This window comes from Dermacentor silvarum, chromosome 1, assembly GCF_013339745.2.
Source record: "Dermacentor silvarum isolate Dsil-2018 chromosome 1, BIME_Dsil_1.4, whole genome shotgun sequence".
NCBI lineage: Eukaryota > Metazoa > Arthropoda > Arachnida > Ixodida > Ixodidae > Dermacentor > Dermacentor silvarum.
Genome location: NC_051154.1, coordinates 304834065 through 304860935, shown reverse-complemented (window position 1 = coordinate 304860935; position 26871 = coordinate 304834065). Strand labels below are relative to the sequence as shown.

Sequence of the window (26871 nt, the reverse complement as noted above, 5' to 3'; positions counted from 1 at the left end):
TATCAGCTGTCAAGGAGGGCCTTCCCGCTCCCCCACGCTAAACTCAATAGACCACAGTGATATTCAGAATGCTTCAGACAGGGTCGTTCTCCTCGAGAGGCAGATTGAGCCTTTATTCACCAGAGGTAGAGCCACAATGTCCGGATTGTGGCGAATTGTACTGCTCGCTAGCGCACCTGCTCTGGCAATGCATTGAGCGGCACCGTGTTCAGTAAACGAGACTGGGAGGATGCCCTGCGAAGCAACGACCACCAGACCCAGCTCCGGGCCATCCAGAGGGCTCACAAAAGGGCGGAGGCTCACGGGCTTCCCGTCCCAATGTCGGTGCGGCCCACGACCCCTGCCGACCACTAAACCAAGAGTGGGTGGGGAGGGGTTCCTCAGGACTCAATAAAGTTATTTCCTCCTCCTCCTTTCTAATCAAAAAAGAAAAACATTTCTTAGGCAGGAAGGAAGATGAAAAGAGCCATCTTTATTTGAAAAAGTTGTTCTTCTTTCCAAAAAGAACTTCCGCAGAACCCATCTCACGATGACTGTCGACGCTAATGCGTTAGCACTGAATCAATATAGCGACACAACATACTGCCATCGTTGAAACAAGTTATGGATGAGGTGTGTACTACAGCGGGACTCCTCTTTCGGTTCACTGAATAACAGCACATACCCAGTGCGTTCATGGCGCAGCTCGCTAAAGCGATGGCGTGAAAGGCGTTCGTCGAAAAGCGGCACATACCCAGTGCATTTGTGGCGCAGCCTGCTAATGCGTCGGGGTTGCTGTCCTTGAGGAACCCTTGTGACGCGGGTTTGATTCCTCTCAGCATTGGAGAAATTGAAGGGATATTTTTCGTCATTGTAGAGCAGCACATTCCCAGTGGCACATACCTACCGTAAAATTCCAAGCAAGCGCCCACCCGTGCAAGAGCCCCTAACTTCACTGCTAATTTCAAATTTCCGCGCCGTTCCGGGAAAGCACCCCCCCCCCCTCCCGCTCCGCACCAACACTGGCCTGCCACATCCAATCCACGAAAATAATTGAAAATTCAGCAAATCGCACCGGTGCGCCATTTCATCGAATCATGGTCGCACCTGGGCGCCCCAGTGGGCACACGTGCGCATCGGGGCAAACTGCGGCTGGCGGTCTGTAGTTCACGGACCGCCGGCGAGATCTGCCTCTCACACGGCACAGAGGATTTCCCTGCGGCACGACGACGTGACTACTCGGCAACAGAGGAGTGGTCGCGGCTACGCTCTGGCGTCGCCGGCAGATTCACCGCTGCTAATCACTCCCCACCGATATCGTCGCTAGGCCTTTTCCAGGAAAGTTCACTTCGAATCTGTAGCAGACGGCGCTTCAGAACGAACCTGCCGACGTTCCCAAGCAGCAATGTTTTGTTACCATCGTTGCCGCTTTACCCTCTCCTCGCAATAATTTCACACGATGAAGAAAACACGCTGATATTTGCGGCGCCACCAGCTGCCATGCGAGCATGGCCGAGCCGCAGTTGGCTGTCCACCGTCAGTAGCCATGCACTGCAGCTGAGCTCGACTTGTATCGGAACTCTCATTAGTGCTAAACGTTTCACTGTGGACATGGTTTTTAATAAAGTGAACATTAAACGTCACTTTACTCTAGCGGACATAATTTTGCCTGGAATAGAAACTGCATAACCAATGTTCTTGTCGCCGGTCGCGGTGACGCGTCGGTGCAGCGTCGATGCACTCTTTCTGTAGTTCTTTCGGTGGTTTTGAGAGTGACAAACACCACTAACAAATCTTTGGCTTAATAAAGCTCATGTTCAATAAAATTTTAATGCCATTCCCACTGCGCTTAATATTTTATTTTAGGCGGGAAAATATTGTCGTTGCCATCTTAAATTTTGGTGCCGTTCCGGGATAGCACACCCCCTAACTTTGCCGGTAATTTCGACTTGCTTGAGGGGGGGCGCTTGCTCGGAATTTTATGGTAGTTACGCTAGTTGGCGTAAATCTGGCTCAGAGGGTTATAATATAGATGTCAGTATATCCATTAAATCTCATTTAAATTGTGCCAGAACTTTAAAAGCTTATTTTCTTGCCCCCCCCCCTCCTTTAACAAAATCCAACATTGGTTAGAACAAAGCAATGCCAATAAACATGACATCCTTACCTACAGTCATGTTACAGTTGGTAAGCAAGTGGTACAGAGCCCGCAGTCTTTGGCACAGCTGCTTGTCACCAAAGGTAAAGTACACAAGGTCACGGCCTGCGACGGATGCTGCCATGAGCTGAATAATTGCCTTCAACTGTGGGTCCCCACGAAAGGCACCACAACCCCAGTTGCCCGTGGCAATGGCTGAACGCTGTGCGAGAGGTATCTCTGGCTGGCAGATAAAACCACAGTATGCCTGGAAAAAGAGAATTAGTTCTTTAAGAACACTTCAGTGGTTCCCCTTGGCTGCACTCACACATCACAAACAACATGTAATACAACTGTGAAGCCTTTAGAAAGGGGCTCTAAACATATGTGATCACATAGGTCAAATATTGCAGCACGGTTGCCACTAAATAGTAATTGTATTAATAAAAAGAGCACACAGTTTTTCTGGCACCATTGGTGTTCTCCTGGGCCAGTTGAGGTGACATCAGCTCCACTTTATGACATGTCTCAATCTTCCATGCACGGATTGGGCGTGATCTCGGCATAGTGGTCGAGTAAATAAACGAGAATTTCTTCACCTTGGTGGTGAGAGCCATCTTCAAAACAAAGAAACAAGGTGCAGCACGGCATTTTGCAACAATTAATCCCCTTCTGCAGACAGGACGTTCTCAGTGGTGGCCTTCAGATGGAGGTTAACTGCAGCGCCTGCTGTATCAGCAGACATTGCCCCAGCGAGTATCATCTGCCTAATGGCTGCACCGCCTTGCCGCCAGGTGCAGAGGATCCCTGCAGTGCGGTGGCACCTCACTTGCACCATGCCACAATCAAGGACCACGGTGCAGCAGCGCACTTTTGCACCTGCGAATCGAGGGCTGCGGTGCAGCACACCATGAATTGGTGCAGTGATCCACATGTCAATCGAACAGACTTTAAACGTTAACCAGTGAAGAAGGTATACAATATATAAAAGGAAATAATTACTTAACACGGCAAGTTTCGAGTTCTTTTTGCGTGCCAGAGTGACCGACATATGAGAAAACACCTTAGTGTGACATCCCACTTACTCACTCGGCTCTGGTGCCAAATTCAAGAATGGGGACTTTAGCCCTCATCTTCACCATTATAACCCCCCTCCCCCATGAATGAAAACAGTGTTTTAAAATAATAATTTAGCAGTCATAATCAATTTAGTCTTGATTTTCAGTGTCCTTTTAGCGAGGTGGTGACCAGAGATCACTACCTCACCTCTCCTTGGATGCTGCTTGTGCAAGATCTGCAATCTCTTGCGTGACTCCCATGATGATGAGAAGACAGAACTCCTTAAGTTAGACAGAAAGACTGTGCTGCTTTAGTAGCTTGAGTATACATTCATTAAAAGGTTGGAATGAATGGCTCCTGAGAGCCACAGCAGTTCAAGGCATGTAACCATATTGTCCACTTAAATATGGTATCATAAATCATGGTTGCACATCATAGCTCCTGATTGTCCAAAACTGTCACTGGAATTGAGAAAAGCTGGCAAAGGCACTAGATTCCAGTATATCTTTGCCTACAAAAGTAGTCTGCCCACACCATCATATCAAAAGCCCACAATATGCTAACATACGGGATGTTTCAGCAAACACTTTCAAAAATTTTTAAAGGTTTTCTGTGGCGGATAGCATAATTCTAGCTCATGAGCTGGTCTGCTCGAAGAGACGGACATTACTTGCACAAAAATTTAAATGCATAATCAACTAATTGTCCAAAATTCACTAATTAAGCTTTTAACTAATTACCTTATGGCCCATATTGCAATTGCAAATTCTAGCCATGGAGTTTGCAAGGCAATACCACTTAGAACGAATTCTCAGGATGACACCAGTTTCGAGATATTAATTCCCGAACTTTGCGGAGAAGTGCATTGGCATTCCAGTTACTTTCTTAACAAAACGTCATTTTATGCATTGAAGCACAAAAGTAACTGGAACGCCAATGCATTTTCCCGCAAAGTTTGGAAATGAATATGTCGAAACTGGTGTCATCTGAAAATTAGTTTTAAATGGGATGCCTTGTGAACTACACAGCTAGAATTTGTAAACTGCAATATGGCCATAAGGTAGCTAAAAACATAATTAGTGAATTTTAAAAATTATACGATTATGCATTTCAATTTTTTGCGCAAGTAATGTCCGCCTCTTCGAGTAGACCAGCTCATGAACTAGAACTGTGCTATCTGCCACAAGCAACCTTTAAATATTTTTGAAAGTGTTCGCTGAAACACTCGGTATAGTGTATGCTAACGGTAGGTTTCAAGAAATAAGCACTCACTAGAAACAAAATGGGATGCTCTTCGTAATCCTTCAGTTTTGAAACTTGATGATGATGATGTGTGGTGTTTTATGGCGCAAGGGCCAGTTATGGCCAAAGTGCGCCATGCCAGTGTTTGTTAGTGTGCAGTGGAGCGAATGAATTCTGAGAGGTAGATGAAGCGTGGTTGTAAAGGGGCCTAAAAATAATTGCTGTAAAGTGCGTAAAATATGCATGTACTAAAATCATGGCAATGACTAATGAGGTGTACTATGAAATGAAGAATGCATTAAGAAAGAATGACACGATATTTAAAATATTTAAGATGCAGTAATTGGCAAGAAGCACTACTGCCTAAACAGAGCCCTTGAACCACAAGGGCCTGGAGGCATGTGCTATAAAAACTACTATCACAGCGAGCATCCTCTGGAAAGAGGATGCACTGTGAACTTCAGCTTTGAAACTTTGAAACCAGGCAAACTATTCTTTCCACACTAAAAATAATGAGCCTTACTTTAGGATGTTTTCAACAGTGAAATTTGATGGGCAATGCTAATGTAGACCCAATGTTGAAAAAAGGTTTTTCATGCTGAAAAATTTTACATTTTAAGGCAGAGTAGAGGCGTAATATTGGTGGTAGAGGCGTAATATTGGTTGTGTTATATAGGAAAGATTACTTCTCTTGCAAAAAAAAAGAAAAATTGTGACATAGCAAAAGCTATGCCACAGTAGTGGCAATCTAATGCCTAAATGTTGCAGGTCTCTAGTTTCAAAACGATCATTCTTCCAAGCAAGCCCAGCCAAAGAAGCAGCTAAAGACGCCAAAATTTCTCTAAAAATTAACACAAGAAAGGTGAATTTTGGCGTAGAGGCTTAGAATCAAGCTGTCAGTTAGACTGCCAAATTTAAATAAAATCTAGCCAGTGCTTCAAAAGTTTACCTTCTTGGCACATGTCCTTCTCACATAAGACTAGCAATGGTGAACTTTTTTGAGTATGATTCTAGGTTCACTGGATAGCCTGATTATTGAATGATTAATCTGTACAGTATAGACCACTTATAACGTAACCGCTTATAGTGCAGGACCGGATATAGTGCGGTCTTTTCAGACTCCCGTTAATTTTCCCATAGCACTCCATGTATACACGCATCGCTTATAGTGCAGTTGCGGGAAACGAAATACCGATTACAGTGCGGCTGCCTGGGAGTACGGAAGTCAGCGGAGACGACGAACGCTCCTCTCAAACGGGCGCCCGAAGGAGTGCTCGAGGAAGAAAGAGAGACGAAGTGAAGGAGAAGGGCACGTGGTGCGAACGAACAGCCAGTGAGGCTGAAACCAGAATCTTGAGTGCGAGTCGTGAAATATCACGGCGCGCATAGCGAGCGAGGGCCACGAAACTGCCAACGGCCGGCCAACACTTGCTTCACGATAACGGCAGTAAACGAAACTTCAGAAGTGGGCGGCGCCGGCACATCACGGCGAAGGGCGCACGCGGACACCGTGGAATGTGAGGGAGGAGGGCGGCAGGGAAGCGGATTTCGCCTCGGCAACTCCGCCACTTCGGTGGCTCCCCTCGCCCTCCCTCGTAGCTCCCTCACTTTCGACTGTCACCGTGCGCGCCCGCCGCCGCTCCAGCCAGCCCGGCGCCAGCTCTCCGAAGTTTCGTTTTCTGCCGTTATCGGGAAGCGGGCGTTTGCCGGCGTGGGCAGTTTCGTTCGCCGGCCTGGGACAGCGCCGCTGCTTCCGTCTGCGCTGTAGCCGCAGCATGCAAGGTCAACATGTGACTAGGAAGTAGAGAAAGCATAAAGGAGAAAGAAGGGTTCACTTCCATTTTCTACACATGGCTACGGTAGCGTGGCTGAGACGTCGGCACGTACACGCATGTTCCGGCGCAACGCAGAATCGGCGACCTTGCCATTTGAAAGAGGGTGAAATTTCCGCCGCATTTTTTTTTCTTTCCTTTTTTTGTTTCGTTCGCGCACGACATTGAGGGGTCTCTTTTAAGCTTTTACTCTATGGCGGTGCTGGAGCAATGCCGGTTGGAGGCGCCGCCGCGTGATTTGGTTCGAATTAACGAGATTCGACTGTAAATTGAATGTAAACATTTTAGCCGCATTCCTCAACTGTCGCATACGCGTGGCTGCTCGGTGCACATGTTTTGCATATGTGCGGGCCTTGAAAATTGTTGCTTTGGTTATAGTGCGGTACCGCTTATAGTGCGGATATTCGCGACTCCGGCGACTTACGTTATAAGCGGTGTACAGTGTATATTATCTGTAACCCATTCACTGTATTTATAGAATAATAAACTGAAACTGAATATTAAACATTCTAGGAACAGTCACTGCTGCAAGTTAAAGGGGCCCTGAACCACTTTTTATCAAAGTCGAGAAATGCAATTGAAGTTAAAGTAGACTATTTCAGAAATACTTTGCCACAAAAAGTACTTCAATGCATTCAGCAGAAGCGGACTTCATCATTAGCCTATATTTATATCCACTGCAGGACGAAGGCCTCTCCCTGCGATCTCCAATTACCCCTGTCTTGCGCTAGCCGATTCCAACTTGCGCCTGCAAATTTCCTAACTTCATCACACCACCTAGTTTTCTGCCGTCCTCGACTGCGATTCCCTTCTCTTGGTATCCATTCTGTAACTCTAATGGTCCATCGGTTATCCATCCTACACATTACATGGCCTACTCCGCTCCATTTTTTTCCTTTTAATGTCAACTAGAATATCGGCTATCCCAAGTTGCTCTCTGATCGACACCCCTCTGTTCCAGTCTCTTAACGTTAGGCCTAACATTTTTCGTTCCATCGCTCTTCATGCGGTCCTTAACTTGTTCTCGAGCTTCTTTGTTAACCTCCAAGTTTCGGCCCCAAATGTTAGCACCGGTAGAATGCAATGATTGTATACTGCGAAGCAGAGTTATTGGAAATTAAATGTTCCCTATGCAGAGCTTGCGCTCCTTCTTCAATGACTTGGACTGCGAAGGCTATGGCAGAGTGGGGCGTGCCCACAACGCTCCGCCTACTGGATGTCATCGGGGTGCGCAGTTCTGTTTGAGTGTTCATGTAGACAACACTACTTTCGATTTTGGCGCCTACAACGCGCCAATCATGATTGTCCTCAGCGAGCCGCATTATGCTCAGTCAGTGGACTCGGTGCGGCACCCTGTGGGGCCACGTCATCTATGCCAAGTAGCAGACAGAGCTCGAGTGTGCACTCGTACTACTATGCTCCTGTCTGGCTGTGCTATGTGGTGGGGACTGGCTTTGTCCTACACCAGCTTGACCGACGGATAGTAGCCACATCCAACTTCCACATTTTGAAGCACTGTCAATAGATCAATACGAAGCAGTCTGCCAAGGCGTCAAGCCAGAAGCGGCCAGGAGTGAGTGCACGCAGGCAAGCCTGCGTGTCGTCTGACCTTAATTTTCGTATGGTTCAAGGCTAGTTGAGTGTTCAAAATTAATTGAAATTAGCGAGAAAAAATTGCAGGCAATATTGCTGTGTGACTGGCACTTCCCGTGTATTCACGGGCTTCTTTCACACTCGGAAAAACACTTTTATGTAGCACATATTGAGCAACAGAAAGCTGTATCGGGGAGTTTTTCATGTCGTACTACAATTTTCTCATTGACACTTTTAATCTAATTAGTATATTTGAGAAGTTGATTAATTAATGAAGACTATTTATGTAATTCGGCAGAATGCAAGAAACAATCCGAGTATCTCCAAGTGACGGCAAACAACATTACCTTGGTTCTGTTCATCTACGTGGCATTTGCATATTTTAAAATCTTGGTGCATGATACAGTATAGACCACTTCGTAACCACTTATAGTGCAGGACCAGATATAATACGGTCCAAAACAGGTCCAAAAATTACGTGCACATTAGAATCGAGTACGACCTTAAATCTGCGTTACCATATAGCCATTTGCATTTCAAGATGGCCGCCTCGCATGCGTGTCGAGCCTAGCTACTCTCGAGCCTGGCTACCGTAGCTTCCTGCATGTGCTGCAGTACACGTGCTTAGGCAATAGTCTACCGCCTGTCTTCACATTCTCTGTGTCTGCTCTATCAGCATGAAGTACCGAGTTCATCATGATGCCGCATTTAGAAGGAAAGTGATCATGTGTGCGGAAATGGGCGGAAATCGGGCCGCATCACGGGCGTTCGGAGAATTCGAAACTTGTGTTCGGGACTGGCGCAAACAGAAGGAGAGGATTTTCACCAGAAAAGCAATGCGGAACGGTTTCAGTGGACCGAAGCAGGACGTAATCTGCGACGATCCATTTCGGCGATACGATCGCCTTAGCCCTATCTTGAAAGCAATCTGGGACAGGGAAAGTTCGCCGCGCGCAGTGTTTTCGCCGCGCGCAGTGTTTTCGCCGCTTATAGGTCGCGTTGAAGCGAGAGGCATGATAGCACGAAGGTCAATTCGCTCGCCGCGCTTCGTCAGTCGAGCGTTTTGACAGTTCGTTTCCGCGGTCAACATGCGAGATATGTTCATGTTTGCTTGTGAGCGCGTGACACCGTGCTTGTTAATTTATTTCGTAAGCGAATACGGAACCTAGAGCATGGTGACAGTGGCGGCAGAAATGCGCCTGGAGTGTCCATTATCGCAATAAAATAGTTGTTTTGGTTATAGTGCGGCACCGCTTATAGTGCGGATATTCGCGACTCCGGTGACTTACGTTATAAGCGGTCTACACTGTAGTTGGGACAGCCTGTATATCCGATAATCTATTAGGTTGCGCATGATCTTACATTCGGCACACAAATCCACGCTAGTGCAGGGACTATATACCAAAAGTAAGACCATACAGAACAAATTACATCCGTGTTTGACTGTATACTGCCAAGGTTTCCACGAACTCAAGGGTGCCCCGTTACTACAGTCCCCTCTTTACTGAGTTTCCCATTACCATTACAGCTGCTGCTCTATATTTCCAAGCTGGACTTTCATACCACAAAAAAGCATTCCACAATGTGTCACCTTGTTCAGTTCCCTCCTAATGTTGTTGGGTCTGTACTGCTCTTGGGGCTTCACAAAACAAAGTGCATCCATGGCGACTATTTCCGTGCATCTCCTCTCCCAAGGGTCCCTGAAGAAACACAGTAGCACTCAGAAAAAATGCGTGGCAAGCTATAAGCACACACAAACAGGATAACATTATGAGTGGGGCCCATAATGCGCATGGTCCTTTATGCCGCTTCGGCAAGCTTATGTTTGTGCTCCTCAAATTCAGCCTGGGTCAGCAACTTCTTCGGGTGGAGCATTTAGGCAGGAAGTTTTGACATGTCCACATAGCGCGAAAAGTTTTCGAATAGTTGCGGCACCAAACGCTGACGCGCAACGAGCTGGTGGGGTCCGAGCGACCTCAAAAACATTTTGTCGCTTTCCTTATCGTAATATTTTAAAGGGGCCCTGAACCACCTTTTATAGAAGCCGAGAAATGCATTTGAGGTTAAAATAGGCTATTTCAGAAATACATTGCCGCAATAAGTACTTCAATGCATTCAGCAGAAGTGGAGTTATTGGCAATCAGAGGTCACCTATGATCCCCTTCGCAGTGCTCCCGCTCCTTCTTCAATGCCTTGCACTGTGAAGGCTACGGCGGAGCGGGGTGTGCCCACAACGTTCCACCTAAAGAACACCACCGTGGCACACAGTTCAAATTTGATTTTGCATGTTTACGTAGACACCACTATTTCTGATGTTGGCACCTTCGACGCGCCACACATTTTTCCTTAGTGAGCTGCACTGCGCTCAGCGAGCGGACTCGTTGTGGCACCCCGCGGCGGCCGCATTATATACGCTACATAGCAGACCGCAGCTACTGTAGTGCGTAGGTGGAGAGATTACTTTGTGCACAACAGGGCTTGAGTGTGTGTTCGCATTCATGTGCTCCTGTTTGGCCATGCTACGTGGTGCGGACTGGTTTTGTCCTGCACCAGCTTGACCGACAGATAGTAGCCACATCCAACTTGCACATTTTGCAGCACTATTAATAGCTCAATATGAAACAAAGTTTGCCAAGGCGTCTAGCCAGGAGTAGCCCGGAGTAGAGTGCACTAGGACACTCCAGCCAGGAGTGAGTGCAGGCTGGCAAGCGTGCATGTCGTCTGACCTTAATTTCCATATGGTTCGAGACTAGTAGAGTGTTCAAAACTAATTGAAATTAGCGAGACCTGATGGCTACAACACCAATTCAGTCTGGCCAAAGTTTAGTTCTTACGTGGGTAGCCACGGCCGAGTGTGAGCAGACAGTCCGCTTCTTCCAAAGGTACGCAATTCTTATCGAAATTCAAAAGCAAATTTTCGCTTACTAAAGCCTGTTTATTAAACTGCGTCAATGAATATACACAGCAACAGTAGGAAGAAGCGCACTGATCCAAACAGCCTTCTTGATTGATGTCAGCTAATGGCCAATAGCAGCCACGTGTAGACCGCTTATAATGTAAGTCGCCGGAGTCGCGAATATCCGCACTATAAGCGGTACCGCACTATAACCAAAACAACTATTTTATTGCGATAATAGACACTGCAGGCGCATTTCTACCGTCGCTGTCACCGTGCTCTAGGTTCCGTATTCGCTTACTAAATAAATTAACAAGCACGGTGTCACGCGCACACAAGCAAACATGAACACATCTCTATCGTTGACCGCGGAAACGAACTGTCAAAACGCTCGAGAGATGAAGTGCGGTGAGCGAATGGACCTTCGTGCTATCATGCGTCTCGCTTCAACGAGACCTATAAGCGATGAAAACACGGCACGCGGCAGACTTTCCCCGTCGCAGATTGTTTTCAAGATAGGGCCAAGGCAATCGTATCGCCAAAGTGGATCATCGCAGATTACGTCCTGCTTCGATCCACTGAAACCATTCCGCATTGCTTTGCTGGCGAAAATCCTCCCCTTCTGTTTGCGCCAGTCCCGAACGGATGTTTCGGATTCTCAGAACGCCTGTGATGCCGCCTGATTTCCGTCCGTCTCCGCACACATGATCACTTTCCTTTTAAATGCGGCATCATGATGAACTCGGTACTTCATGCTGATAGAGCAGACGCAGAGAATGTGAAGACAGACGGTAGACTATAGCCTAAGCATGTGTACTGCAGCACATGGAGGAAGCTACGGTAGCTAGGCTCGAGAGTATAGCTAGGCTCGACGCCCGTGCAAGGCGGCCATTTTGAAATGCCGACGGCTATATGGTAACGCAGATTTAGGGTCATACTTGATTCTAACGTGCACGCAATTTTTGGACCTATTTTATCGAAAAAAAATGTGCGCGTTAGATTCGAGTAAATACGGTATTTGTGGCTTGAGGGAAGCACTTGCCATCTAGGTTGACTGCCAAACTTCCAGGCAACCGCACTGTAACCGGTATTTCGTGTCCCGCAACTGCACTATAAGCAATACGCGTATACAGTATAGATCACTTATAACGTAACCGCTTATAGTGCAGGACCGGACATAGTGCGGTCTTTTCAGACTCCCGTCATTTTCCCATAGCACTCCATGTATACACGTATCGCTTATAGTGCAGTTGCGGAAACGAAATACCGGTTACAGTGAGGCTGCCTGGGAGTATGGAAGTCAGCGGAGACGGTGAACGCTCCCCTCAAACGGGCGCCCCAAGGAGTGCTCGAGAAAGAAAGAGACGAAGTGGAGGAGAAGGGCACGTGGTGCGAACGAACAGCCAATGAGGCTGAAACCAGAATCTTGAGTGCGAGTCGTGAAATATCACGACGCGCATAGCGAGTGAGGGCCACGAAACTGCCAACGCCGGAAAACGCTTGCTTCATGATAACGGCAGTAAACGAAACTTCAGTGAGCGGGCGGCGCCTGGCACGGCAAAGGGCGCACGCGGAGACCGTGGAATGTGAGGGAGGAGGGCGGCAGGGAAGCAGATTTCGCCTCGGCAACTCTGCCGCTTCGGTGGCTCCCCTCGCCCTCCCTCGTAGCTCCCTCACTTTCGACTGTCACCGTGCGCGCCCGCCGCCGTGCAGGTGCTGCTGCTCTAGCCGGCCCGACGCCAGCTTCCCCAAGTTTCGTTTTCTGCCGTTATCGGGAAGCGGGCGTTGGCCGGCCTGGGACAGCGCCGCTGCTTCCATCTGCGCCGTAGCCACAGCGTGCAAGGTCAACACGTGACTAGAAAGTAGAGGAAGCATAAAGGAGAAAGAAGGGTTCACTGCCATTTTCTACACATGGCTACGGTAGCGTGGCTGAGACGCCGGCACGTACACGCATGTTCCGGTGCAACGCAGAATCGGCGACCTTGCCATTTGAGAGAGGGTGAAATTCCCGCCGCGTTTTTTTTTCTTTCCTTTTTTTGTTTCGTTCGCGCGCGACATTGAGGGGTCTCTTTTAAGCTTTTACGCTATGGCGGTGCTAGAGCAATGCCGGTTGGAAGCGCCGCCGCGTGATTTGGTTCGAATTAACGAGATTCGACTGTAAATTGAATGTAAACGTTTTAGCCGCATTCCTCAACTGTCGCATACGCGTGGCTGCTCGGTGCACATGTTTTGCATATGTGCGGGCCTTGAAAGATTGTTGCTTTGGTTATAGTGCGGTACTGCTTATAGTGTGGATATTCGCGACTCCAGCGACTTACGTTATAAGCGGTCTACACTGTACATAGTACATAGTGCTATGGGAAAATTAATGGGAGTCTGAAAAGACCATATTACAGTGCAGTCCACATATAACGATACCACATATAACAATATATTGCTTATAACGATGAGTCGAGCTAAGAGTATCAACTTATGCATTAGGGTTATGAGAAAAAAAAACATATATACAGTAGAACCCCGCTGTTACGTTCTCGGGTGCTGCGTTTTCCCGGCTGTTACGTCGTTTTCGGCCAGTCCCGGCACAGCTCCCATAGAACCCAATGCATTGGTAACCCCGCTGTTACGTCGCAACTGTGGCACCGTTCCCGCATCATACGTTGCGAACTGCCACCCCGCGCCGGCCCGAGCGCCCATTTCGACTTTTCATGTCACTTGGCTTGGTTGCTTGACGATGGCATTGGCCACCCAAAGTGGCGGGGGCGACACTTATGACGTATTTTCGGTTTCCGCCAGCAAATATATGGCCCTTGACATCCGTATTTGCTATCTAAAGAGGGTGTCTGTGATGCGTTGCGGCGTAAAAATTGGTTTTGGCTCATAGATGTTCCGTATAAAGTCCAAGGGCGATAACACCGTCGCCGTGCACAGTAGACTTCATGTGCGAGTGAAAGGGTGCGAGGGGAGCCGACGACTGCATCTAAATCTCGCACGCGAAAGAAACAAGAGGGAGGAAGCACGCTTCCGTTGCACTCGAGGCACCGGCGAGGGAGCGAGGGGGAACGGATAGCGGACAGCGTTGTGCTCTGGAATCAACTGCGTACTGCGCGGCGGCGCACGGTAGCGCGGGCCGTATCTTGAAAGTGATCTACGTTGGGGGCAGAGTCTACGCAGTGTAGGTGTGTCGGCGGCTCGTAGCTTTGAGTGTGCTGTGTGTTTTCGGCGCTCAGTTTGCGTTGAAGCGATAGACAACCGCACGAAGGTCACTTCGCTCGCTTCAACAGTGGCGCTTAAATTCCTCACGCCAGCGTTTGACAGTGCGTGTCTGCGCTCATCGAGTGTGATGTGTTCATGTTTGCCTGTGGGCGCTGACACCATGCTTGTTAATATAGTTAATAAGCGAATGTTTACACGTTTATACAGACGATAAAACTATTATTCTTACTTTGTCTAGCTGTCTACTAATTTGCTATTGCAATCGATACTTCGGCTGTCGGGCGAAACTACGACTTTTTCTCACACGTAAGAATTAAAATAATATTGTGTGCAGTTCAACACTACTCCCATTTCTCAATCATTGCTGTTTCCCGGCTCTTGCATTTCCCGGCTCTTACGGTTTTTTTTTACGGTCCCGTGAAAAACGTATCAGCGGGGTTCTACTGTATAACGATATATTATTCACAGTATATCGGATATAATGATTGCAATTTTGCTTCTGGACGGTGTTTTTCATGCAGAATAATCATGAAAATTGCGTTCCTACGTTGCTCTTAACCGAGACGGGGCGAAAAGTGTGCCTACGCGAGTTCGTATCTGCCGCCATTACCGCGCAGCGCATCCCGCCCGCGTGCCAATTGCGAAAGCCACGGAGAGCATCGCAAGATGGTGCAGCGTGCACAAGATGGCGCCAGCTGCTTCGCCCCCGTGTCACCGGCAGTCGTGCGAGGAGAGGGCGGAAGAAAGGCGATATGCGAAGGCAACGCCTCCTCTTGCTGAGGGGCGCCTGCGCTCCCTGCCGCACGCTCTCAATGGAAGCAGCGGCAGGTGCACCCCTTGAGACGAAACTGATTTTGCAAGAGGGGGAGAAAGTGATAAGCAAGCGGCACCTGCGCGGCCTACGCTCCCTTTACAATCTCCCTCTCTCAGCAGCGCGGAAATGCACCGTGGAAGCAGCAGGGAGGTGCGCCGACAAAACGCAAAGCTGCAAATTTTGCAAGACTCGAAGTACGAGCTCGCGCAGTGGATGATATCGACGATTATGAAAACCGAGAGCGCCACGATCATGAAGGCTAGAAGGCTAGATCAGAAGGCTAGAAGGCTAGAAGCGGGCTTCGTGCGCCACGACGAAACCCCCATGGGCGAAACCAACACGGTGGTGTCCGAACTCTGGGAGCACGTCGCTACTGACGATGAGATAGGTGGTGCTTTGATGGAGGAGCTTCCGAGTGCAAATAGTGCTGCCTCGTTCTGCGAAGAGAACTCCGACGGGGCTATCGTTGTCGTGACAGACAGCGCCGTTGTGCGACGGAGGCGACGACAACAGCAGCAGTGACGACGAGATTGAGAATGGCCCGTCTTTGACACCGACCCCGAGGTTCAACCAAAGTGCAATGTCATCGGTCGAGTCAGCTCATTGAATTCATGCACACTAAATTATAGCCGCCAGTGTTTGCGCAGCAGATGGACGCGATGCACACGGCGGTTGTGAATCCGAAACTTCCGCGAAAGCAAGTGCAGATTTCTATTTTAGCGTGTGTAACTACGATTGAGACGCTACTTAGAGGTATAAATAGAAGTTTTCTTTTTCATGGCCTACTTTCTACAACGTCAATTTTTTAATCGCAAGTGGCAGTTTCCGTTTCGGGACTGCAAAGGTATATTCGGCATTCTTTTTTTCAGCAGTCCAGATATAGCGATGATGACCGTACTATATCCGGTCCTGCACTATGAGCGGTTACGTTATTAGTCTATACTGTATATGACGAAATATAGCGCCTAAAAAGAGTGAGGAGAAGGCTTCTGTTGAAAAGAGTGCTTGCGAAAAAGGTGACTTCGCACTCCACTTGCGAGCTCTATGCGCTGCGCATGACTGCAAAATTTGGCTGAGATGCTCACAGCAGCGTATGCTATCTGCAGACTGAGTTTTTTCGCCAAGCCCGAGGGGTGGTTCAGGACCCCTTTATAGGGACCCTAAATCATAGCAAGAAAACATTGCCGGTCTGTCGTAGAGGCTGCTGTGAATATGTGAGCCAAATATTACTGCACTGCATGCAGCAGGGAATTTACAATTTCGTGTCAAAAACAGTGGAATATTGTTTGCTCTCACTTCCACAATGCTGTCACGCAGTGCCACCAAAAGTAGCTGGTCCACCACCCCTATTGGCTAATTTCGTGATCACGGGAGCATCCTCAGTAATACATAATTGCTAATTTTGAGTTAAAATAAATGAAAAATGTATATGTCTGCAATCTCAAAAAGACAGACAAATCATTTCATCATTGCACTGCATGTAGCCGAGTCAGCTGAGACTGGCCTCCGAGATGGCAGCAGCGTGCTACGTAGCGTAGTCTATTGCGGCCTGCCACGGGGTGCCACGACGAGCCCTTTGCCCTCTTGGCTTTTCAGCTGTGTAGCTTCCATCACATTAGCGGAGACGAAAAGAGAGAGAGAAAGCCAGGTATCAGTGTGATAACTCCACCTATAATTGTTATAGGATCCGAAAAATTACTTGCGGCATGAGATTTGTGATAGTATGATGTCCTTTAATAGTGAAGCCAGTCTACGATTACAATATAGACCACTTATAACGTAACCGCTTATAGTGCAGGACCGGATATAGTACGGTCTTTTCAGACTCCCATTAATTTTCCCACAGCACTCCACGTATACCATACCGCTTGAGACGATTGAGCCATGTGAGACAAAATACCGGTTATAATGCGGCTTCCGCGGGAAAATCTCGCCGACAAGGGCGGTAGCGAGCATGCTTCTCAACGAGGTGCGCTCACCGATGGGAGAGGAGATCAACGAGGGCGATGAGAAGGAGGAGCATGAGACTGTGGAGCATGAGTCCAAGGGCGATAAAATCGTCGCTGCGTGCCGTATGTGCGAGTGAAAGCGTGCGGGGGACGCGTGCCTTCACGGAGAGCCAACGCACAGCGGAGAGCAAACGCGACTTCCATGGCGTGAAAGGCCGTGGGGGTATGGGAGGGAGGGGCGACGCCGTGCTGCAGAACCAAATGCGTATCTTGCAACCGGGCACAAGGGGAACTGGCGACGCAATCTCCCACACAAAAGGAGTAAAGCGGGAAGGCAGCGCGGGGGGGAGGAAGGGCGGGGGCGGCTTCTACTCTGCCAACAAATGCGTTCGCGCCTGTGCCGGCTGTCGGTGTTGTAGCGCGCACCATATCTTGAAAGCGATCTCCACACGGCTCTGACCTTTGTATGCGCTGTGCTTACGCCGCTCAGTTTCCGTTGAAGCGATAGACCGCACGAACCTTCACTCGCTGCAGCGGCCGCGTTTCCCCCCGCCCGCGTTTTGACAGTGGTTGTCTGCGGTCATCGAGTCTATTCATGTTTGCTTGTGCGTGTTGACACCACGCTTGTCAATTCATTTAGTAAGCAAATGTGTCAAGTTTATGCAGCCGATAAAACTACTATCCCTACTCCTTATAGCTCTCTACTAATTTGCTATCGCAATTGATGCTTCGCCTTTCGGGCGAAACTGAGACATTTTTAAAAATTATTACTTTGTCTGCTTCATGCGAAGATCGTGGGTACTTTCTGGGTTCTTGGTGTCTCACAGGAGACCAACCACCGCGGGTTCGAGCTTAGCGAGCCACAGGGCCGCGTCAGCCGTCGCCTCCAGCACCGCTCGCGCGCGAGCTCAGAGGCCGCAAGGGGCTACCGAGCGACGCACGCAAAAACACAGTAAAGCCCTGAGTTGACGGAAACCGTGTACTGAAACCGTCGGCACCAGCACTGCACAAACGCCCGCACGGAGGGGAGCCAAAGGGGTCCCCCCGCACCAGGGCGAAAATACAATAACAGGCACCTATAGCACGTCGTGGCGAGAGCACAGGCTCAAGCCGGGACACGCCGCTAGGAAAAGTCCCGGCGGCTATGCTACTTGCTCTGGCGATAACCAATGGGTCAACTCGTGAGAGCACGGGCAATATCCTTCGGCTTAGGCTTTCGGCAAGTGCGGCTCGGCGGGGTACGACCTCGCGCGAGCACTAATGGCACCGCTCGTCGGCTTAGCGTCGGGAAAGGATCAGCACAAAGTACGCGCTCCCCGCACGGGCAAAGGCACCGTGCGCGAGCTCCAGTCCTAGTCACAAAGGTGTCGGCGGACGAGAGGAAAGCATGAACGTACCGTGCGATGGTCCCGGAGAGAAGTCAGAGGCACGCTTCCCGCTAGCAGCCGAAACGCGGCCGCCTCGTGACGTCAGCGCCCTGCCCTCAGCGCAACCGCCGCGTGCACAGCGCCACCGCGGGAACCGGTTACGCGGAGGACGGGGAAAAACCGGGGGACGGCAGAACAGGTGTTAGCCCGTGCAATGACGCCGGCGCAACCCTCAATCCCCACAACTTGGACATTAACCTTTCAACATTCGTAAATTGAAACGGATGCAAAACTCCCATCCCAGTCGCACGCTTCGATTCTCGGATATGCGCGGCTGCTTGGTCTACATGTTTTGCATACGTGCAGGGCTTGAAAATTGTTGTTTTGGTTATAGTGCGGTACTGCTTATAGTGCAGATATTCACGTCTCCGGCGACTTACGTTATAAGCGGTCTACACTGTAGTTAGAAGAGTGTCTTAGGGCCCCTTTAGGATGACGACGAGTAACTGAAACGGAATCGAGCTGCTGGGCAACACCGCAATACGATGCCTACAATGGCAGCAGATAGAAATATGAAGCTCACTCAGTGTCGCCTGCAGCACGGAAGAACGGCGCATTTGGGTTATCGCCTATTAGAAGTGTGCAGTGGGCTTCCAATGGCACCAAGCTCCACACGCTGTGAAATAGATAGGTGAAGATGCTTATCTCAATAGGATTGACGGCAATAGCTGTGAAAGAGGTGTGCGACAACCTAGGAGGAGATTTGCTGGTACCGGAATAGGAAACTGAGTGTGCGCCAAGCGTCTTCATGTGAGATGGGTGGGTGAGTATAGCCGGGAAGCTGCTGTGGTTAGCGGCTACTGTTCTCGATCGCATGCGCCTTGCACCTTTTCTTGTTCACATGGGATCTAGCGGTCGAAAAACGTATCACACGATCGCAATTTGGCTATGTAGTGAATGTTGGTGCCGGAAGATCATGTTTTGCGGTAACTTATAAACAGGTAAAAAAGAAGCGTAACCATATTGGGTCATTTTTTCTTTTTTCTGCACTGAGAAATTGTACATAACAAGGTTGTACTAACGAGGTTCTACTGTATTCTTAGCAACCAAAGCAGAGGCCACATATGAGTGCAATGTGCCACGACAAACATCTATGTACTGGTACTTTTATCAGGAAGCTGCAGTGAAATACTAGTTTCTTTTTAGTACATACTGCACTTTTTATTGGCATCTATTACTTTCATAAATACAAATGTCCAGTAGAAAACAAGTTAGTTGTTACTTTTACATTGCATTTATTTCAGTGTTCTTTGCATCTTTCTTGTACTTAGGGCAAAAATAACTATAATAAAAGAAAGCTTGTATAGTATGGGCCGCTGGGTTTATGTGTTACGGTGGCTTCCAACATTTTCCAGATCAGGTTATTTACCAATGCCAAATGCATCACTAAACAAGACAGAGAGCTGGGAACAGACAGACAGGGCTGGGAGCAGACAGGCCAGGAGGGTAATCCATTTTTGGTATTAGCGTTTGCACGGTCAAATATGCAAGACATTGCATGCCTATCATGAACTGCAGAATATGTATATTCACCTTGGAACTTCATCTTTCAAATCACTCTCCCATGCGAATTTGCCAGCATACCCAGAAGTAGCATTGAACTGCTCTGCACCTGAGAGTTGTAAAGTAGAAAAGACAGAAAGCAAGAATGCGTTATGCAAGCAAACTAAATTTAGTGTCAGAAACGAACAATCGTGTACCGAAGTTCTGTTAAGGAGGAACACCAAAACGGCCTACATTGGTACATCTTTTTTTTTTCAAAAAAAGTATTTTGCATTCCTTTGGCTGAAAAGCATTGTTAGTAATTAGCTGGGCACCAAACATCTCAATATGAATTTTTAGCCCAAACTGCATCACACACTATGTCCCAGTAATGCCATGGATTGCACAGTGTTGACAAATTTTAGTCCCCCCCCACCCCCCCCCAAAAAAAAAAGAAAGAAAGAGTTGCCTCGTAGAGTTTTTGTTTGTTTTTTAATGCAACTGAATCTTGTTGACAATCCATTAGCCTCAGTTAAAGCTGCAAATTTTTTTTTTACCACACTAACGCAATTAAACTCTAATAGAGATCTCCAACCATTACAACAGGATGCAACCTTTGCGGCGAATGTTCTCACAATTTATTGTGCATTTGAGTTTGACCTCATTCAACTACCCACAACTGAGCAAACAGGTGCTCTTGCTGGCCTCTTAAATGCAGGGCAGTAGAGTTCCTGATACAAATAAATTGGGCACATGGTTTAGCGGTGAGCACTGCTCAGCAATCAAATTTTTTTTCCCAATAGGAGGTTTATGAATGCCAAAAGGAGGCTTATGAAGTCGGTCGGTATGAGGCTATTTGGAGCGATAGCTAAGAGGCTAGTATCCAATGCAGTACAAAACTGTGTACATGTTAGACAGAAAATAATAATATTTTAGGATAAAATTGACAGAAAACATGTGAGAACAGATATAGTAGACACAATAAAACATTCACATAGCATTTTTGCCTAGCACATGCAAGAACGAAAAAACAAAGGAAAATAGGGAAGGAAAAATCTAGTGCATGCCATCAATAAAAAACTTTATTAGTCACGTACAGGATATGTTACTACAAGGCTGTTTGCACCTATAGCTAAGAGGCTAGTATGCAGTGCAGTACAAAACTGTGTGTACATGTTGGACAGACAAAACAAGAATAATATATCAGGATAACTACATTATAATTGTTTGACAGAAAACATGTGAGAATAGATAAAGTAGACACAAGACAAACATTCACATAGCATTTTTGCCTAGCACATGCAAGAAGAAAAAGAAAACAAAGGAAAAAAGGAAGGCAAAATCTAGCGCATGTCATCATGCACAGCTCTGTCACAAAGTAAAATATTGCTGCCAAGTAGATCAAGTCTGGGAGAAGCTATTGAAGATCATGCTCAATTAAGGAACTCTGCAAGAATGTGTAGAAAAGTTGCAGGTTTAATTTTGCCATACAGACAAGTTAATGTTAACATAATAGCATATGAAATGGGCAGGGCATCTCAACAGGTTCAGTTCGAAGAGTCGGGCCTGTGAAAGGTTAGTACAAGATTAGTTTAAAATATGTTGAGGCATTCTGGCAGGCCATAGCTACATTGATGTCAGATAACTTGTAAGTGCTCCGCGAAGACTCACTATACTTTTTATTGCTTGGCGACTGTGAATGAGATTTGGGTGCACGTATTAAGATAAATCCTGAACCCAAAGGGAGGTCACTGTAGCAGAAGCACAAGTCATTATCCACGTCTCAAGAGGTCAAGACAGAAATACCTGCAGGCAAAGTCATGGCAACTGTCTTCTGGAATACTGAAAAACTTCAACTTAATTTATGCCACAAAAGACAACCAAGACTGTATGACTGCAGAGTGATCACTTTGCAGGAGGCTATCAAGGAGAAATGAGAAGAAAAACTGATGACAGACATGCTGCTTTGCTGAGACGATGCACTACCGTAAAATTCCAAGCAAGCACCCCTCCCTGCAAAGTTAGGGGGGGGGGGGGGGGGGCGTATCCTTGAACTACACCAAAATTCAAGGTGGCGACGACAAAATTTTCCCACCAGAAAAAAAATAAAAGGAAAAGCGCAGTGGGAATGGAATTAAAATTTTATTTATTACTAACTTTACTAAGCTGGTGGTCCGCGAACTGTAGACCACCAGCCGCAGTTCGACCCGATGCACACAGTGTTCACACTGGGCCGCCCGGGTGCGACCATGATTGGATGAAACGGCACATCGGGGTACTCCGGTGCAATTTGCCAAATTTGGCATTATTTTCGTGGACTGGATGTGGCAGGCCAGTGCGGCTTGGGTGCGGTGCGTGGTAAGGACGTGGTAAGGGGGAGGGGACTTTCCTGGAACAGCGCGGAAATTTTAAATTAGCAGTGACGTTAGGGGGGGGGCTCTTGCACAGCTGGGGGCGCTTGCTAGGAATTTTACGGTAGTTCACTGTCACTTCACAAACTACGCAGGCTTCACAAAGAACATAGGCTTTAGCAGCTGAACCGCTGCTAAAGCCTATGCCCGCTGGAGCCCTGACCAAGCTCCCATTCATTCTCAACTTCAACTTATTTCTACAAATCTCTCCATGGGCAGTGCTCTTCAAGTGATGGAGGTGCGATGGAGACCGTGACGGTCTAATCTGAGAGTCAAACAGAAGAATTTTACTGTGACAGCAGCTAAGAACCGAAACTGGGTTTGCTCTGTCTGCCCATCTGTCCTTTCTATTAGTGTCCTTGACAAATTGCCATTATCAAGTTGTGGTCACTGCCAGGCCATGCCCTCATCCTAAGCTTTACCTTCACCATATGCAAAAGAAAATAAAACTTTGCCCGTCACCACCACTGGGGGCTGAACACGAGCCCCTGTGGCAATGTGAATTTGGGAGCTGGACGTGCTAACCACTGCACTACTACGCATTTTGGCAATTGGCGACATAGGTAGGGTTTTATGCACATGTACTGCATGAGTGTTTTTACATTCCACCTCCATTGGCGTGCAGCCTTAGTGGCCAGGAGTTGAACCTGTGACCTCCTGCTCAGTAGCCGAACACCACAGGCACCATGTTTTGAAACCACAACAGCAGCAGCACTGATGGTGTCCCCTGCGAGACCCTGCTGCTGTCGTAGTAACGAGTTCACAGCTAGAGAAACCGCTGGTATGATGACCTATAAAAAGAACTGCTAAACTCATTGCAAAAAAAAGAAGACAAAAAAAAGCAGGTCAAATGCATCGAGCTGTAAGAGGACTATATAGAAGAATAAAACAACATTTTTGAGAAACCTCCTCGTGTCACAGAAATGAGACTAACACTAGCAGGCAATTCAATGTTACGGTTAATACATATTCGTCCCCTTGATTCTAAAGTGGACCAACCACTAATTTTTATGGTAGTACCAAATTTTTTTCAGTGCCATGCAACTCTGCTATGTTATCAGTGTCTGCCATGTTCCCATGAGAATGGAAGTTCCCAGAGAACACGGGCAACAAGCTGGGGATGACATGTGGGAAGAAACAGTGAACCTCAAACACTATACATCTGCCCATTTCATGAGATTTAGTGCTATGCAAAGTAATTACGAAACTTTAACCCTTTCAGGCTCTGTGTACACAATTGTGTACATTGTGAACTCGCACCTTTTCCTCCAAACATTTTACAGATGCTGCCAATTTCATGGTTCCAGCCGAATTCTTCACTCTTCGTCTTGAAACTTGACTCTTTCACTGCGCTATATATAGGCAACAAGTGCTGAAACTTCGTGAGCTAGCAGCAGCGCCATAACACACAGCCTAGCGGGCGGAGAAAACAGTTTTTAGTAGGATGTCCTTAAATTTCACATCAGCAAATTCACCAGTCATCTTTAAGGCACATGTATCCAGTGCCTGACATGACTAGGCACCGGCATGCTAGAAAATAGGAGTGACACACTCCTCAGAACAGCACTGCTACAAGCAGAACTCGACCAGATGCGGGCATGCGTACGTCATTATTCACGCTATTGAACCATTTTTGTGGCTTCCCTATCGAATGGCATCGGCATATTTTAGCAGGACATTAAAACTGCCGTAGCGCCTCCTGTTCAGTGCTGGTTCCCTATAGTGAACGTTGATAAAACTACTACTGTGGAAAATATTCAGCATGGCAGAATGTGGTTTGGAGTCGCCAGGTAAGCTCTATACAGTTAAACCTGCTTATAACGAACCTACATATAACGAATTCCTGGATATAACAAAGTTTTTCGATTCCCCGCCGTTACTCCATAGAAGCACACGTATTTGAGACCTCTACGTAACGAAGTGGCAGCGGGAGACCCCCTCGATATAACGAATTTTCCCCTCCGACCACCTAGAGATTTCGCCCCAAATTTTGTCATTTTTGCGCGAGCAGCAACCGGAAGCACCTTCTCAGCCGTGATGGAATGCGAAGCGAGCGCACGTGTGCGAGGTGGCCCTGCATCCCTCGACCCGGCGATCTTGCCGCCGCGGGCGTGACATTTCCCCCTCCCTTCATTCAAATCTGATCCTGCTGCTTGCTGCAGCTGGCCTGGCCCGCCAAGCCAGCACTCTCTCCTTTTCCAGCTGATGTTGCCGAAGCGCTGGTACACGCTGTGGCACATCAGACTCGATGAGCGCGGACACGCGCTGTCAAACGCTGGTGGCGTGTGGAAGCGCCGCTGGAGAAGCGAGCGAAGTGACCTTCGTGCTGTTGTCTATCGCTTCAACGCAAACTGAGCGCCGAGAACACACAGCACGCAGAAAGCTACGAGCCGCCGACGCACCTACACTGCTAGACTCAGCCCCAACGCAGATCGCTTTCAAGATACGGTTTGCGCGACCGCGCGCCGCCCCGCTATCCCTCCCCTCTCGCTCCCTCGCCGGTGCCTCGAGCGCAACGGAAGAAGGCGCGCTTCCTCCCTGCTTTTCTTATGCGCGTGAGATTTAGACGCGGTCGTCGGCTCCCCTCGCACATTTTCACTCGCACATACAGCATACGGCGCGCGGCGACTGCGTTATCGCCCTTGGACTTGGGGTACAGCCACGCTAGCGGCAAAAACACGCAGCAAAAACGCGCGTCAGAAACGCGCGGCAACGCGTCATGCCGCGCGTGGCAAAAGTGGCAGGAATCGGGGGTCTTGCGGCATACCGCGCGAAATGAGTTCTGCGGCAAATGCCGCGTGCCGCGAGATGAAGAACCAATCAAGAGCGACGAGGGTGACGTCACGGAGCCATCACAACCTGAACGCCGCCGGTCCGCGCCGGGTTTTCAATCAACGATCGTTGTCTCTCGCATGAAACAACGAGCGCTCGCGGTATTGCTCGCCCGTTCGGAGAGTGCGGGAGATCTTATCGCACTGCCGCGCGGCGAGACGCGCGCGTTTTTTGCCGCTAGCGTGGGCGTACCCTTATATACGAAATATCTATGAGCCAAAACCAATTTTAGGGCCACAACGCGTCATGGACACCATCTTTATATAGCAAATACGGATCTCAAGGGCCATACTTTTGCTGGCGGAAACCGAAAATACGTCATAGTTGTCGCCCCCGGCACTTTGGCCAAGCCATCGTCAAGCCACCAAGCCAAGCGACATGAAAAGTCAAAATGGCCGCTTGGGCCGGCGCGGGGTGGCAGTTCGCAACGTATGATGCGGGAACGGTCCCACAGTTGTGACGCAACAGCGGGGTTACCAATGCATTGGGTTCTATAGGAGCTGTGCCGGGACAGGACGAAAACGACGTAATAGCCGGGTAAACGCAGCCCCCGGGAACGTAACAGCGAGGTTCTACTGTAACACTATACGACGCTACGACGCCATCGTGACGCTCGCTCTTCGTTTCCGATGCCTCGCGCTTGTGCGAAACGACACGCGTCCACGCATCCGGTACCTGGTGTGACATTCCGAGGACGAGTGCTTCGACGAAAACGGAAAACGGGTGCGCGTTACAATTGAGGGCACGTTAGAATCGAGTAAATACGGTAAACATTTATTTTTCGAATTTTCGTGCCGAACCTGCATATAACGAAATCCTCTTTATAACGAAGTTTTTCGGGAATTTGTCAATTTCGTTATATCCAGGTTTAACTGTATTTACTTTTTTTCTGTGTTTTTGGCAATGTCTACGGCTTTAAAAAGTTACCCAATGATACAGTCGAACCTCGATATATCAAACCTGTGTATATCAACTTATTGTCTAGATCGAACAGTTGTAACATCCCCTTGGAAATCCCATGCAAAAGTGTAGCACTGTACTATGCGTATATATTAAACTGGCATGGCGAAGCGTGCTGTGCCCCTACAAGTGCGGTTCTCCTAAAGAGACTGGATGGCTCGTGCAACAAAGGTCTTATTCGTCGAATTTGCTTTACTAAGCTTCCCCGCATCACAGACATGTAATGCGGTGAAGCATATTAATAACAGCAAGATTTAACTGCCGTGTAGTGAAGCATACTACCAGCAGCATTTCATTATCGGAAAGAGGATCGCCACACAGCTTCAAGAATGTGAAAGGCCTCCCGGTTCGATATACGCGCTCCATAAGAAACAGATGGCATTTCATGTTTTCACTGTGTGGGTCTGGGCATGGGATCAGTAAAGTCCTGCATTTTACGTTCTTGGGAGACTGTCCGAGATGTGCAGAGTTTTAAAGTATGATTCAGATAGGCATATTTTATATATTTAATTCTCGATACATCAAACTATATTTCATGGTCCCCTTCAAATTTGACTGTAAACGACTATGTAAGTGTCTCAAGATCAAATTACAACACACGCACTCAGCGAATGTCCTCTCAGTGTTGGAATAAGTGTATAGTCACAAACAGGTACAAAGCGTCATGGTGGATACTTTCAGAACGCTCAACGTGAAGCAACGCGCAGCGCGAAACAGTGCTCGACTTGGCCAGCTAATGAACTGCTCGTATATCTTTGCAGAATTTGTTGCGCTGCCATCTCCCTTGTTTTATGAGAAAAAACTTGGCGATATGAACAACCAGTGTGCGAAGAAGCTCCCAGAGAAAATGCATGACGAAACGTCTCAGACGTAGACTCAAGTGACGAGGAGGAGGATGACGTTGCCGGAGTTGGGTTTGTCAATTGCATTTGCTTTGAATACACATATAAGGTGAATGTGCAGGGCGTGGGATTCACAGGTATCTGTGGCACTGTGAAAAATTGCGAAAGAAACTTTCAATGAAAGAAAGTTCCTTTTCGCTTAC

General features: G+C 48.1%; 1 protein-coding gene across 1 annotated transcript in view; it reads right to left on the bottom strand.

Moving 5' to 3' along the window:
- The window catches only part of LOC119437271 (poly(ADP-ribose) glycohydrolase-like), a 66099-nt gene that overhangs the window by 6474 nt on the left and 32754 nt on the right, over positions 1-26871 (bottom strand). The window contains exons 15-17 of the mRNA XM_049660405.1: positions 19675-19753; positions 9434-9542; positions 2147-2384 (exon numbers count right to left, since the gene is read on the bottom strand). Coding sequence (XP_049516362.1) covers positions 2147-2384; positions 9434-9542; positions 19675-19753 — 426 coding nt within the window. The remainder of the gene's footprint in view (positions 1-2146; positions 2385-9433; positions 9543-19674; positions 19754-26871) is intronic.